The sequence below is a fragment of the Typopeltis vanoorti genome, chromosome 16 (genome assembly GCF_054136105.1).
Source record: "Typopeltis vanoorti isolate ZY-2024b chromosome 16, IOZ_Tvanoo_1.0, whole genome shotgun sequence".
Taxonomy (NCBI): Eukaryota; Metazoa; Arthropoda; class Arachnida; order Uropygi; family Thelyphonidae; genus Typopeltis; species Typopeltis vanoorti.
The window spans coordinates 47,024,922-47,039,549 of NC_143564.1; the positions used below are offsets into that span (position 1 = coordinate 47,024,922).

The 14,628-nt window shown below is 35.5% G+C and overlaps 1 protein-coding gene across 2 annotated transcripts in view; it reads right to left on the reverse strand.

The window, feature by feature from the left end:
* The window catches only part of rictor (rapamycin-insensitive companion of Tor), a 955,009-nt gene that overhangs the window by 683,582 nt on the left and 256,799 nt on the right, over positions 1-14,628 (reverse strand). For both annotated transcript variants that reach the window (XM_090406113.1, XM_090406114.1), the window contains exon 11: positions 5,139-5,205. In XM_090406113.1, coding sequence (XP_090262239.1) covers positions 5,139-5,205 — 67 coding nt within the window. The remainder of the gene's footprint in view (positions 1-5,138; positions 5,206-14,628) is intronic.

The window sequence follows — 14,628 nt, forward strand, 5'->3', positions numbered from 1 at the left end:
AATTCTTTTACTCATGATGAAAGGTTGAAAAAATACTTTAAAATAAAAAAATAAAAAAAGTAAGGAAAATAATTGCAAAGGAGATACGAGATATGATTAGGAAAATGCTTCGTAATTAGTAGATGACATAAATTTTGGCATTAAAAATTTGGAACATAGTACACATAGCATACATGGAAGTAATGTAGTATGTAAATCAGCAACTAAATTATTACATTCTGGTGAGTGACTTTTTAAAATAGCCATAAAAAATGTATAGATCAATAATTTTTAAAATCTGTAAAATTTATTTTTAAGATGTATATATGCGCACTAATCGAATTTGGGTATCGAAAAAAAATGACGCACTCATTGAAATGCACCAATTGGGGCGCATTAATCGAGGGATTACTGTATATACGAAATATATATTAAAAATACTACTGTCATCTTATGACCAATCAACATATAGTACAGTGTTGCTTAAAGATCGAAGCTAGGTAACTAGGAATGATACTTCTGCATATCCTTTAAGAAATGTGGAGAAGCAAATGGGTTTCTAATCCAGTGTCAAATCCTCATCATCCTATGACAAGGATTTGACACTATGTGTCCCAGTACAAAGTGTCTAACTGGTTGTAGAACAAACAAGGACAGACTAGAAATTTTAAATAACTACTTCAAGTCTGATTGTAATATGAAGAATAAGAAAGTAAAGGTTGTGATTATAACAAACTTATTAATTACTGCTGCCTTCGTATGATAGGACAGAACTGAGAAGAAGGACCATGATTGTGCAGGAGGAACAGTATGCAGTTTATGGATGTGTGGAGTGAATTTGATGGATGCAAAGACCTGTATATGCCTGATGGACTGCACTTAAATGGATTTGGAGTTAGGTGCTTGGAGAAAGTGTTGTTCGGTGAGAGTTTAAAAGTGCAAAACAGAGAAAACAGAGATATTTGCGGGAAGCAATCATGCATGTGTGTGTGTTGTGGGATTGATTATGAAGACCTGGGTTTTCCCAGTCTCCCAGATTTTGATTTGAATGGGCAGATAATGACATTATGTAAGGGTGACTGTGGGCTGTTAGATCCTGAATGCAGAGCTTTACAAGTAAATTCTTTATTCAGGATTTAACATGACAAACTACTACTTATTAAGGAGATATACAGTGAAGCAGCAGTTACCATTTAGAAGGCATGTCACTAAGGTGTCTAAGGAAAGGTAAACTATTGTGATTTTCCTTTTCCATTGTAAATTGGATTCTTGGATGTAAACTATTGAGGTGAATGAGGAATGAGTCTGGGCCATGAGGTCAAATAGAGAACACATCATCTGCATATCTTAGCCTCTTCTGAGAGGGGGCTGAGTCTATGGCTCGTTTTTCAAAATTTTCCACATAAAAATTGGCAAGTAGGGGTGAGAGGGCTAAGATACTAGATGATGTGTTCTCTATTTGGTCTCATTGCCCAGACACATTAGACACCTTCCTCAGTCACCTTAATAGTCTACATCCAAGAATCCAGTTTACAGTGGAAAAAGAAAACAATAATCTATCCTTCCTGAACACCTTAGTGACACACCTTCCAAATGGTAACCTTTCCTTCATATATAGAAAATCCACTCACACAGGCAGATACATTCATAAACTTTCCCACCACCACTCTTCTCAACAATATGGCATCAGTAAAACTAATCAATAGAGTCTATAATCTTTGTTCCAGTCAAACCTCTCTTCCAACAGAATTCAACCATGCACACAACATCTTCCTATCCAATGGCTACATTGCTTACAGAATTAAAAAAATAATCAATCCTTCCCCCATTCCTTGGCCATCCCTTCAGAAGGATATCAGAAATGCATCACCATCCTCTATGTCTGGGGCACATTGGTAAAAATAGTAAGGTCTTTAAAAAAGTGCAACCTTTACACAGCTTTAAACCCTTATCCATTCTACCAAAGAACAACTCCCCCCCTCTCTCAGTGCTTCGTTCTTGCAAGTTGGCTTACTTTAGAGGGACAGACAGGTAGATCAGCCACCATCTGTTTAGATGAACACAAATCTTACATTTGCGATGACGACTATAGTCAATCTGGTCTTGCAAACCATGTATTGGATACTACTCAAAGGATCTTCTGGAAGAAAACCATTATGCTCCACCATAGTATATTTAAAAAGGAAAGACTGTTTTGGAATCTGTAGTGGCACTCAGAAATCAACCAAATTTAAACAAACGTGAATGAATAAAACTTCCCAAAATTTGAGAAACAATAATCATCAGAGGTCCCAGGTTACATCCTAGGCTGCCTACAAATGGCCAGAGAGGCAAACTACTTAGATAGGACTTTAGACTCACCTACATGTTTCACTGAGTATTGTGTTGTTTTTGTGTGTGTGTTGCAAGTGTTATTTGTACTCCCTGAAAAAATATTGGAAGCACTAAATTAGTTTTTAATCCTTTCTTAGTGCTGTTAATACTCCATTAAACCTCCAACATACATGCATCATCCTTCATGCCATTAACCCTTCTGGTGTCATTAAAACATTGGCAAAGAGAGGTAGAATCATCAGTTCAGACCATATTAGCCTTGCCACTGAGATCAATAACATCTGTGATACCATTAGCCAATGATCATCCCCTCAACAAAATCAAATCCACAAAACTATGCTCTTCTCATAATCCTCCCCAAAACCCAGATTATTATAGTAAAATGATTGCTATCACTTATATCCAGGATAACTCAGAAAAAATATGAGTTCTTTAAAGAAACAGCATTCAGACATCTTTCATGCCTTACCAAAAATTAGCTTACCTTATTCCCTCATGAAAAGATCCTCTCCATCATTCAGATCATTCTACATTTATGTACACTATATTTATTATTTTGGCCAAACTAGAAAAACAGTCAATATCTGTCTGGAAATAAAACACATATCAAATAGTCTATGCTGCAGCCATTCAGAGGTTGCAAATCATGTCCTTGATTCAGATAACTGAATTCACTGGAAATAACCTGTTTAGTTTATTAACACTATGTGAATTTAAACCTGAGAATGTGTTTTTGGAAAATGGCATAGGTTTACAACATTCTCCCTAACCAAAATAAAAGGAATGCCTCCTTCTTCCAGAAATATGAGCGAGTATCATTACTTGATGATATCATCAAGTGTGAACATGGAGGATGCTGGTTAGGACTGTAGGATTACACCATTCTGTACTTATGTGCCGTCATGCTTCTTCTTCCTTCTGTTGAGACTGTGTGCAGATGAATATTCTTCTTTGAGAGAATGAAGATGCCTTGGTGGCTAATGCAAAATATTGGCTTAATTAAATAAAAGTTAGTTTGTTATCCTGGACATTTGTTTCTTCCAGTAAACTAAAACATGCGTCATCATCAGAATCTAAATGTGCATATCAGGTAAGAGAATATAGAAAAAAGTACAGACAAAAAATTATACATATCATGAAAAATTCAAAATGTTTTGGAGGCTAATTATGCTTTGGCTACTACCACAGAATCACTTAGAGGAAAACAAAACAATGTGAATCAGTTCATATAGAGTATAATTATTTATAAATACAGTATAATTATACAGAAATGTCCTACTAACAAGGTAAGATTTGTACAAGCATACCTGAAAAAAAAGGCAAAGAAAAATTAGTGAAGGGAAAAGCAGTGAAAAACAAACTGGATTGCAAGCAAATAGGCATTGCCAGGACAAATATTTCTACCTTATGACAAACAACTGAGAAATCGTGGGAATATAACAAGCATCTCTATTCAAGGTTTCTTTTAATATACTAAAGTGATCTTAAACTTCAAATAGTATATAAATAGCCAGCTTGGTTGGCAAAGTGGTCAGCATATCCACTCTCTAATCAACAGATTGCACATTAGAATCCACAATGGGCATGTATGTGTGTGTGTGACTGTCTTTAGGTGTAGAAGAATTTCATTGCCTGGTTTTTATACACTCTATGAAGATGAAATCATCCTCTTATGTTATTTTCGGGTAAACTAAATACTACTGAGACAAAATTGGTATGAAAAGCAGTAATAAAAAGACAAACTATGAAAATAAAAAAACATCAAGTATATTCTCAGTAGCAGACCTATAGAAATCAACTATTTAGAATCAATAAAATAGGAGAAATAAAATCCTGAGGTCCCAATGAGTTCTCTATAAAGAGTTAACTGTAAATATGGAAAGAGATAAGCCAGAATGGTACAAATTGCAAGCCAGTTGAATAAATTTACTGGGAATAAGATATACACACACATATATATACACACACACACACATATATATATATATATATATACAGAGAGAGAGAGAGAGAGAGAGATCAGCTAAGAATATACAAAAATGTTGAAATCAATATTAATATACTACTGAGTGGCAGGATGAGAGGATGAGTTATAAAGAAAACACAAGATCAAAGACTAGAGACAACATATAATATGAAAGTTTCAAGGAAATTTAGAGTGACAACATTAATATCTTAAATATTTAAGATATCAGAAAAGTAATTTGCAATTGTTAATATTCAATCATTTGTGAGCAGAGCTAATCTAAGATGATATGGTTGCTTAAACAGAATAGGAGGTAACAGATAAGCAAACAAAATTTTAGGGCAAAAATGACAGGAAAAAGGACTGAGAAGATGACCAGCATTCAGGTAGATAGGTTGAAGCAATTAGGGATGCTATTGATCAAATCAGAGATCCAATATGAAATATAATAGACCAGTTTTCAAAAAGTTGATTACAAAGTTGAAATATCGTGTTAGATTGTCATAAAATCAGGTTCTCACCATGAGGTTATATACAAAAAAATAAAAATAAAAATTATAATAATATAACAGACATAACAATAAATCTCAGGTGTAATTATATAAGAACTTTAATAACTGCATTCAGATAAAGAATACACCTTATGAAATATCTAAGCAAAATGTGGATGATTTTTCTATACTGTACGATGACTATATTTACTCAAAGAGTGTAAGACAATTAAATCTGATATAAAAGAATAAAAAGGAATAATATAATGCTATGTTCAGTAAAATTCGACATTTAAATTCTTTGAAATAAAATGATTAAAAAAATTAACCTGACATTTGCAAAAGAAAATAACAATCCATATACTTACCTCTATTAAACCAGTATGTACAAATGCCAGTAACAGGATAGCAAAATAATTTTCGACTAGATTTGTTCTATTAAAAAGAGTAACAAATAAAAACTATGTTATTAAAAGTTTATAAATGAGTTGGAGTGAATCTGTGTGAACAGTTCTGAAAGGAATAAAAATACTAGCTTAAAGAACAATATATCGTCAAGGTCAATAATGATACATTTAAATACTATATATGACAAATGAATTTGGTGCTAATTCTAAAATCTTTAACAATTTTCAGCATAACTTAAAAAAACTTTATAACTTCTTATTAGAGTGATTCAAAAGATTACCATTTACATACACAATGTTAAAACAAATACCATATAGTATGCTATGACATGAGGCGGTCACTGTAGTATTAGAATAACAATACACAAATACAGATGCCAGTTACATTAATAAATTAACATAAGTAGCATCTGTATTTATTTATTGCTATTCTAATGTCTTCTACTTACATTTCATTACACTTCATTAAGCACATAAAACAACATAGAAAACTACAGCTCCAAACAATAATATTGGGTTGGCAAATAAATTTGTTCGGTTTTTCAGAGTGGAATGAAACACATTTTATTTAATATATATAATACATACGTTTCAGTTATATATTGACCCTCTTTATCAATGACCTCTTGCCATCTGTCCACCAACTTCATTATGCCGTGTTCATAAAACTCCTGAGGTTTACTGGTGAAAAACTGATCCAGGTGTCTTTTGACAGCCTCCTCATTAGCGAACGTTTTCCCATTCTGAGAATTCTGCAACGATCGGAATAAGTGGTAATCGGAAAGTGCAAGGTCCATTGAAGATGGAGGATGCAGCAAAACATCCCAGCCAAGACGTAATAATTTACTCTGGGTTGTTAACGATGTATGGGGTCTGGCATTGTCGTGGTGAAAGACTAATTGCACGGGCCAGTCACATTAACTGTGAGCAATAGACAGTTAAATCAATCATTCTGCCTGACGGTAACACCTCATAGTGGACAACACTTTTATAATCCCATAACAAAGAGAGCATGATCTTCTTTGGGTGCAATCCCGCTTTCGAGGTTGTTTGCAGCGGTGCACTCTTGTGCCCCCATGATCTTTTACGTACCACGTTATCATACACGACCCATTTTTCATCTCCCGTAATCATCTGCTTTAAAAATGGGTCGTTTTCTTGGGGACATCGCAGAGAATCACAGATGGATATGTGAGCAGTCATAATGGCCTCGGTCAATTCATGCGGCACCTAAACATTGAGTTTTGAAACATATCCCAGCTTGTGCAAATGGTTTTCAACGCGTGTATGGGATATGTTCAGTACTGCAGCAATCTCCCGCACTTTGACGGATTTTTGTCAACGATATCCTTCACAACACTCAAATCAACCTCGGTTGGGCGACCGCCGCATCACTGACATCGAAATCTCCAGAACGGAATTTGGCAAACCACTTTTGGCACATGCGTTCTGTTAAGGCACCATCTCCATATACGCTGCATATTTTTTTATGGGCTTCCGCAGCTCGTTTGCCTTTTATGAAATAAAAAAGCAAAATATGCCGGTAATGTATGTTATTTCTTTCCATTTCTAAAAATATGTTACACACACAGGCAACTGAAGTAGGCCAAACGAAAATTCACCGAAAGGTTATGTGAAATGTCGCCTTTCAACTGCGCAATAGCGTTGTGCGATAGCACTACAATAGCGGCGTAAACTTGTACTAACGCATAAACTGAACGAACTTATTTGTCAGTCCAATAGAACCATATAAGAAAGAAGAGAACTAGTAGAGTATGAAATTAAAAAAATGAAAATCCACAATTAATGTTTAAATTTTGAAATGATAATGGTACACTGGATTCCATTAATGTCACAATTCTAAATTAATTATTATTACTATTTAGGACCACTATGGCATCACAAGGCTCATAACAAGAGATCAATCTTAGACAACACAAAGACTATTCACATTGTTCCTTAAACACATTCATTATCTGCATGTTATTCACCCTATCAGGCAATACATTCCGTGGTCCTATCACCTTCCATGCAAAAAACTATTTCTTACCCTTTTACTGACCGCCTTCCATGATAACCAAGGCTGTTCCCTTTCCTTGTTTCTTCCCCTTGTTCTACTACATGAAAAATCTCTCCTGTGTCAATCTTGTAAATACCTCATTCATGTCACCCTTTTTACTTCTATCCACAACTTTATAATTTGCATACCATCAGTCAATCTTTATATAGCATTTTTTAGTCAATGTATAGTACCAATATATTACAGGTTGTCCAATCAGTCTCTTGTGTGTGGATCCCATATAAAAAAATTATGATTTTTTGCAGTCTGTTTAAATATCAATGAGATTAGTTCTGCTTACTCATTGCTGAATGATAACAGTCTCAGGTTCCTTCCAGATAACTTCATTTAATAAGATTTTTGACATTATTGCCATCTGCTCACTCCCTTAATTTTTTGCAGAACTCATGTGTTGTCTCTGGTCTTTGCTCAGCTGTTTTACTTATATTCAGCCATTACATGCATAAGTTAAAATTGGTTTGAGCATTGTCTTGTATATATCTAGTTCAGTGTTTGACTAATTTCTCTCTTATTTTGTATAAATTAATTAATTCACTTCCCACCATAATAGCTGTGCTTCTTTTCTTTCTTTCCATATTTAATTTGCCATATGAATTCAGTAAAAAAAAATTGTGCCTAAATAGTTGAAAACTATAACTTGTTCTGCAGGTTTCCCATTCTTCCAAGTGAAGTTGATGTTTTCAATGTTCCTGCCTATTTTCATAGTCTTTCTCTTTATTGCTAATTTTCTGGTCAAAATTTTTTACAGCAGTTAATCAGCTAAGATAAGGAATCCTGAAGACTTTAACTGCTTTTGTTTTGTTTTTTTCTCAGAAAGTAATATTGCATAAAGTGGAGAGTAGAGATTTGCATCTTCCATTCTGATGAGAATTAATGTCATTTTACTTCTTAATATGATTCATATTGATGATGAACAACAGTGGAAAGAGTGCCCCCCCTTACACTTAATTGTACATGAAACCATCTTTCTTGTATCTTTTTCAATTCTAAATGCTGATTTACAATTTAAATTCTGACTACATATTACTTAATATATGTCCCATTTACACAATGCAGTTGTAATGTTTATTATCATCATCACCAGGCCTCCGTGGAGTAAAGACTCATTGCAAGAGGTCCCACTCTCACATGCACAGTTCATCATACCTTGATTAAATGCATTCACTGCCTTTGCACTCGCAAAACTTTCACGCAATGCAGTCCAATCACCCAACACTCTCTCAATACAAAAAATCTATTCCCTATCCCTTTGTTAACACCCTCCTTATACAGCTTCTTCCAGGGATAGCTTCTTATTCTCCCTGATATTCCATGAAAATTCTCACATATATTAATCAGGTAATTACCCCTTACCAATGTATATATCTTGATCATGTCTCCCCCCCCCACACACACACACCTCCTCCTCCTTATATCCACTAGGTTCTGCAATTTGCATTCTCTCAGTCTGTCCTCATTCATACTCCACATTCCAGAGACCGTTTTAGTTAAATTGTCTCTGAATCCTCTCCAACAACTCATCTTTTTGAAAACCAGAAAACTAAATCTATAATCCGTATGCAGCCTGATCAAAGCCACAGTTGAATCATAACATCCTTACTTCTATATGTCAGTGTTCTCCGCATCAATGTCATAAGCACTCTGTTGTCCTCACAATTTTAGCAAAATCTCAAGTCCTTATCCACCATCACCCCTCCCCCAAGATATTTCATCTCCTCCACTTCTTCTAAAATATTCTCACCAATCATATACTCTGCATCCCATCTTTGCTTCACAAATTTTAAAACTTTACTGTTTGCTACATTAAACTGACATCCCTACACATACACTCACCAATTCAGGGAGTGTATTTAGGTCCTCTTGAAGGGCTACATCTGCTCTACTTCTCATAACTCTCCCCAACTTCACATAATCTGCAAACAGCTGCATATCTCTAATTAAGCCCTTTTCAATGTCATTTATATACAAATTAGACAACAACAGCCCCAAAAACAGACCCCCCCCTCCCTCAGACATGCCACTAGTGACTTTCCTCTTCTGAGATAGCACTCCTCCATACACAACCTGCTGATACCTATCAGATAGCCAATCTCCAATCCAACCCCATCTGTTCCAGTAACTACTAGTTTGTCATGTGGTAATCCATCGAAAGCTTTTGCAAAATCTAAATATACTATTGTATATGCATCCCCGTTGTCCAATGTATTTGTCAACTTGTTAGAATAAGTAAGCAGATAGCTAAAATATGATCTTCCCTTAGCAAAGCCATCCTGTCCATTAAAGAGAATTCTACTGCCGTCCACCCAGTTCTTGTACTCACTAGTTTCTCCAACATCTTGGTCATAACTTCACCAGCAACAGTTTCTCCAATAGACTTACACCAAATCCATTCAAATGTAGCCCATCTCTTTTATACAGCTCTATATGCCCCTCAAACTCATCCCACACATTCATAAGATGAACTCCTTCCTCCTGACACAACTCTGCTAGTATACCATTCAAAATCTTCACTTGCATTCTCAACTCATCATTATAATACCTGGTCAACAAGACTACCTTAGCTACCACTATTATCTTTCAGTCTCCTTAAGAGACTCATGACATCCCTCCTTATATTCTTCTTTACCAGTCAGATCTCTCGTGCCAACTACCACTACCAATTCTTTTGCTCACATACTCTTCTTATACAATACTTTAACCGCTCTGCTCATGCTACCGCACAGAAAACAGACCTTGTGCACCTTTTCATTCTTCCAAATCTTTCGTCCCATTCTTCCTCACATTTTCATGCAAATCCATAATTCTCCTCAGTTCATTCCTCATACATTTAATCTCTTGCCTCATCTTTGCCGACTCCGCTTTCATATCTTGAATTAATTTTTCAGTGCGGTTTACACAAATTACATTTTCACTACCTAGCACTTCTGCTGTCTTACTGCTCACCACCACTAACTCACCACCAGCTCTCATACCACTTATCACCACTAGCTCGCTGTCATTTATGCATGCTATCTTAGCAATCAATTTCACTAACTCATCGCCACTTTTGGCTGCTGTCATACCGTTACTGCTCAAGCACTCAGCAGTAATGTCAACTCCATCTACTCCACAACAATCTTTTGCCAGCTAAAAATTACATTCAATGATATCTGATAATCCATAAGTATGTCACACTTCTTACACACCCAAACTCGCTCATCTCTTTTATTTTTCCTCTTCGCAAAAATATCCTCAATCTCTCCCCTAGCAAACTTGCCACATTCATGGCTTCTCAACATTTTCGAAATATCCATGCCACTTGAGCTCATCTTTCATACCATCTTACAGCCATTTCACTCACGCTCAAAGCTGCACACATCTATAAATACAAAATTATAACTACATTGAACACCACCTACTGATCACAACTATCATACAACAATATTTAAAAAAACTAACTATTGCTAATACCATCTTCACAATTATGTATACTATCATCATAACACTAATTACGGGTATAGACCATATTGGTCTGTTCTGGTCTCATTATCCATTCAATATCCTTTTTTGAGGTCTACCTTGCCTTCTCTTTCCAACTGGCTTATATTTTAGTATTTGTTTAGGATGTCGAGTGTTGGCCATTCGGTTTACATGTTCAATCCATTTTTGTTTATAATTGTTTAGTTTTTCTTCAATTGATTTTGTTTTTAGTTCTTTTAAAATGTCATCATCAAATTCCTGACATTTACCCTCAAGGGGAGCACAGGATATGATAGTACAACATGAGAAATTCACAACATATATATTTATATCTCTATCTTCTAAGGCACTTTTTGACCACATCAATCCACCTACATCTCGGCCCTCCCAAGGGTCCCCCTCCTGCCAACCCGGCAGAGAACACTTGTTTGGGCAATCTTTCCTCGCCCATTCCATTTAAGTGACCACACCACCTGAGATCAGCTCTGCTAACGCATTCCTGGATGCTGACAATGTCAAGTTCTTTCCTAATATCCTCATTTTTACTATGATATTGCCATTGATGCCATCTGTTCACGCCTCTAATCTTTCTCAAGACTCTCAGTCTTTGGTCAAGTGTTTTACTTCTGACCCAGCTCTCAGATTCATAAGTTAAAACTGGTTTGAACACTGTCTTGTATATAGAATTATATAGAATTAGTGTTCTGAATAATTTCTCTCTTATTCCATATGAATTTATTCAATTAACTTCCCACCATGCCAGCTTTGCTGATTCTGTTGTCTATTTCTATGTTTAATTTACCATTTTCACTAAAAATCGTGCCTAAGTAGCTGAAATGTTTTACTTGTTCCACAGGTTCTCCATTCACAACACAGTTGACATTTTCAATGATTCTGCCTATTTTCATTGTCTTTGTCTTTTTAATGCTGACCTTCACACCATATCTATTACAACAGTTATTCAATTTAGTCAGGGAATCTTGCAGACTTGTAGCAGATTTATTTAGAAGTATAACATCATCTGCATAAAGCAAAGAGCTGAGATTAACATCTCCAATTTTGATATCATGTTTAATACCACTTTCCTTCATAATGTGATCCATATAGATAATAAATAAGAGAAGTGATAATGTACATCCTTGTCTGACACCAGATTTAACATTAAAAAATCTCCCTGTACTTCCTTCAATTCTAACTGCTAACTTACAACTCAAATAAAGACAAAGTATTGCTTGATATAATGATCCACTGACACCATACAACTGTAGCGTTTTGAATAGCTTCTCTCTTGGCACCTTGTCATATGCTTTTTCCAGATCTACAAAACTTAAATACAGATCTTTGTTATATTCACATTAATTTTTAACTATTTGTCGTAAAGTGAATATCTGATCTTGACAGCCTCTATTAGGCCTGAATCCAGCTTGTTCCTCACCAAGCTCCTCTTCCACAATCCTTCTCAACCATTTCTTAAGTATACTGGCATAAATCTTACCAGGAACTCAGTAGAGAAATACCTCTGTAATTCTCACAATCAGTTTTATTTCCCTTTTTATATATGGGTACTATGAGAGCTCTACTCGAATCATCTGGAATTCGTCCTTCTGTCCAGGCCCTCTGAACTATGCAGTGTAGCAACTGTAAAACTTTCATACCTCCATACTTGAGCATTTCTGGTCTAATATCATCTACTCCAGCTCCTTTCCACATTTTAGACTTTGGATGGCTTTTTCCACTTCAAGCATGGATATGTATTCCTGATTGCATGACTGGTCAGTGTTTTTTATCACTGTGCTGTCATCACGGCTAGTTTCATTTAGCAATTTTTTGAAGTAATTACTCCATACTTCAAGGATATCTTTTTTTCCAGTTTTCATATCACCTTTATCATCTCTAATTCCTTTTAGAGCACTCTTTCCTCCATTTCTGAGCTTCTTCAATAACCTCCAGAATATTTTGCCACCTTCTTGATATTTATTTTCTATGTTCTTACCGAAGTCCTCACATGACTTTTGTTCAGCTAGTTTTACACAGTGTTTAGCTTTTTATCATTTGTCTCTGTATTCTCTAAGAGCACAAGCTGACTTATTTGCCAAGAACCTTTGATATGCCTTCCTCTTTTCCTTCACTGCCTCTCTAACTTCCTGCGTCCACCAGGGAGCTCTGACCTCTCCATCCCTGGCAGAATCAATTAATGTTTTCTTCAGAGCTTGCCAATGAATCTCCATGGTTTGATTCCTGTTCTCAAACCCTTTCATTTCTTCCTGAATAATGTTTGTATATTTTAGTTCAGAGTTCACATCTGAGGGCTGCTTAACTTTTAATCGTTCCAAAACTCTCCCACATGTTTCCCCCTTCAATATGAAACCAAACCCCATCCCGCCTAAGACTAAATGGTGATCACTTCCAATTTCAAATCCTCTGTACACTTTAGTGTCCTGCACTAGAGAGAAAACATCACTATCAACAATAACATAGTCAATGAGACTTTTCTTATTCCTTGCCTCTTCTCTCCATGCAAACTTGTGCACATTTTTATATTGGAACATGGTGTTAGTAATAACCAGTCCTTGTCCTGAGCAGAAATCCAACAAGCATTTGCCTTTATTATTAGCTTTTCTCCTTTCTCCAAATCCTCCCAAAATATTTCTGTATGTCTGACAATCATTTCCCAATCTGCTATTCAGATCTCCAGCAAGGACCAACTTTTCATTTTTCATTATGTCAGTTGCTTTTTCTAAAGCCTCAAAAAATTCCTCCACTTCCACCTCAGGAGAACCCTCTGCAGGACCACAGGCACAAATAAGTCCCATTGTCCAGCTCCCCATTCTGATACTCGCCCACACCACTCTACTTAAAACCGCCAGCCATTCAAGAAGATTAGCCTCGTATTTAGTGTTGAATACTATGGCTACTCCTTTTCCTTGATTGTCATTGCCTGAACATTTTGTGTTTATTGCTCGGAAGGAGCTCACCAGTTTTGGTCTTTTTTGTTTCAGTCACCCTTATGTCGATCTGGTATTTATCTGATTTTTCTATGCCTCCATTTCTTATGTTGATAGTACCAATCTTCAATTCTGGTGATATTGAGTTGGGGGTGTTTTAGGATTTGTTCCAGCAGCTGACTTTTTGCTGTTTTCCCTGGTTCCCTGGTGAAAACAACTGGGGCCTTGTTTAACCAGGCGACACCCCAGCTGGCATGAAATTCCATCATGTTGTACCATCATTTAATATTGTGATTTAAGCCAATAAGAATACAATTTGGTCGGCTAAATTTTGTTCCTTTTTTGATCTAATAATGTGTATTTTGCAGTTCTCGTAAATCTCAATTCACTTGTTTTTATTCTTTGTTTATTTTGTTTGGTTATTGCCCAAATTTCACTGCCATATAATAATGTGGGCGCTGCTAAAGTATTGTATATTTTCAAGCGTGTTTCTTTTTGTACTATATTTGGGTTGAGTGTTCTATTTATCAGGCCTATAATCTGTAAAAATTGTGAAGTTTTTAATTTTGTCTGTTTCTCTTTCATATGATATTTCACATCCAAGATAACTGAAAGTATTTAACTGTTCTATTATTTTATTATTAATAACTATTTTGCTTCTAACTGGACTTTGTCCACAAAATACCATTGTTTTAGTTTTGTCTATAGAAATTTTCATTCCAAACTGTTCTACTATAATGTTTAAATTATATATTGTTCTTTGTAAATTGTCTTCCTTATCTCTGATATTATTACCTGATCATCTGCAAATAATAGCATATTTATTTTATTATTCTGGGAAATTTCTATACCTTGACTGCTTAAGGTATTCCACTGTATTAATATTTCATTGATGTAAATATTGAAAAGTGTTTGAGACAGAAGGCATCAATGTCTTACTCCTTGGTTTATAGATTGTTTTTCAGAC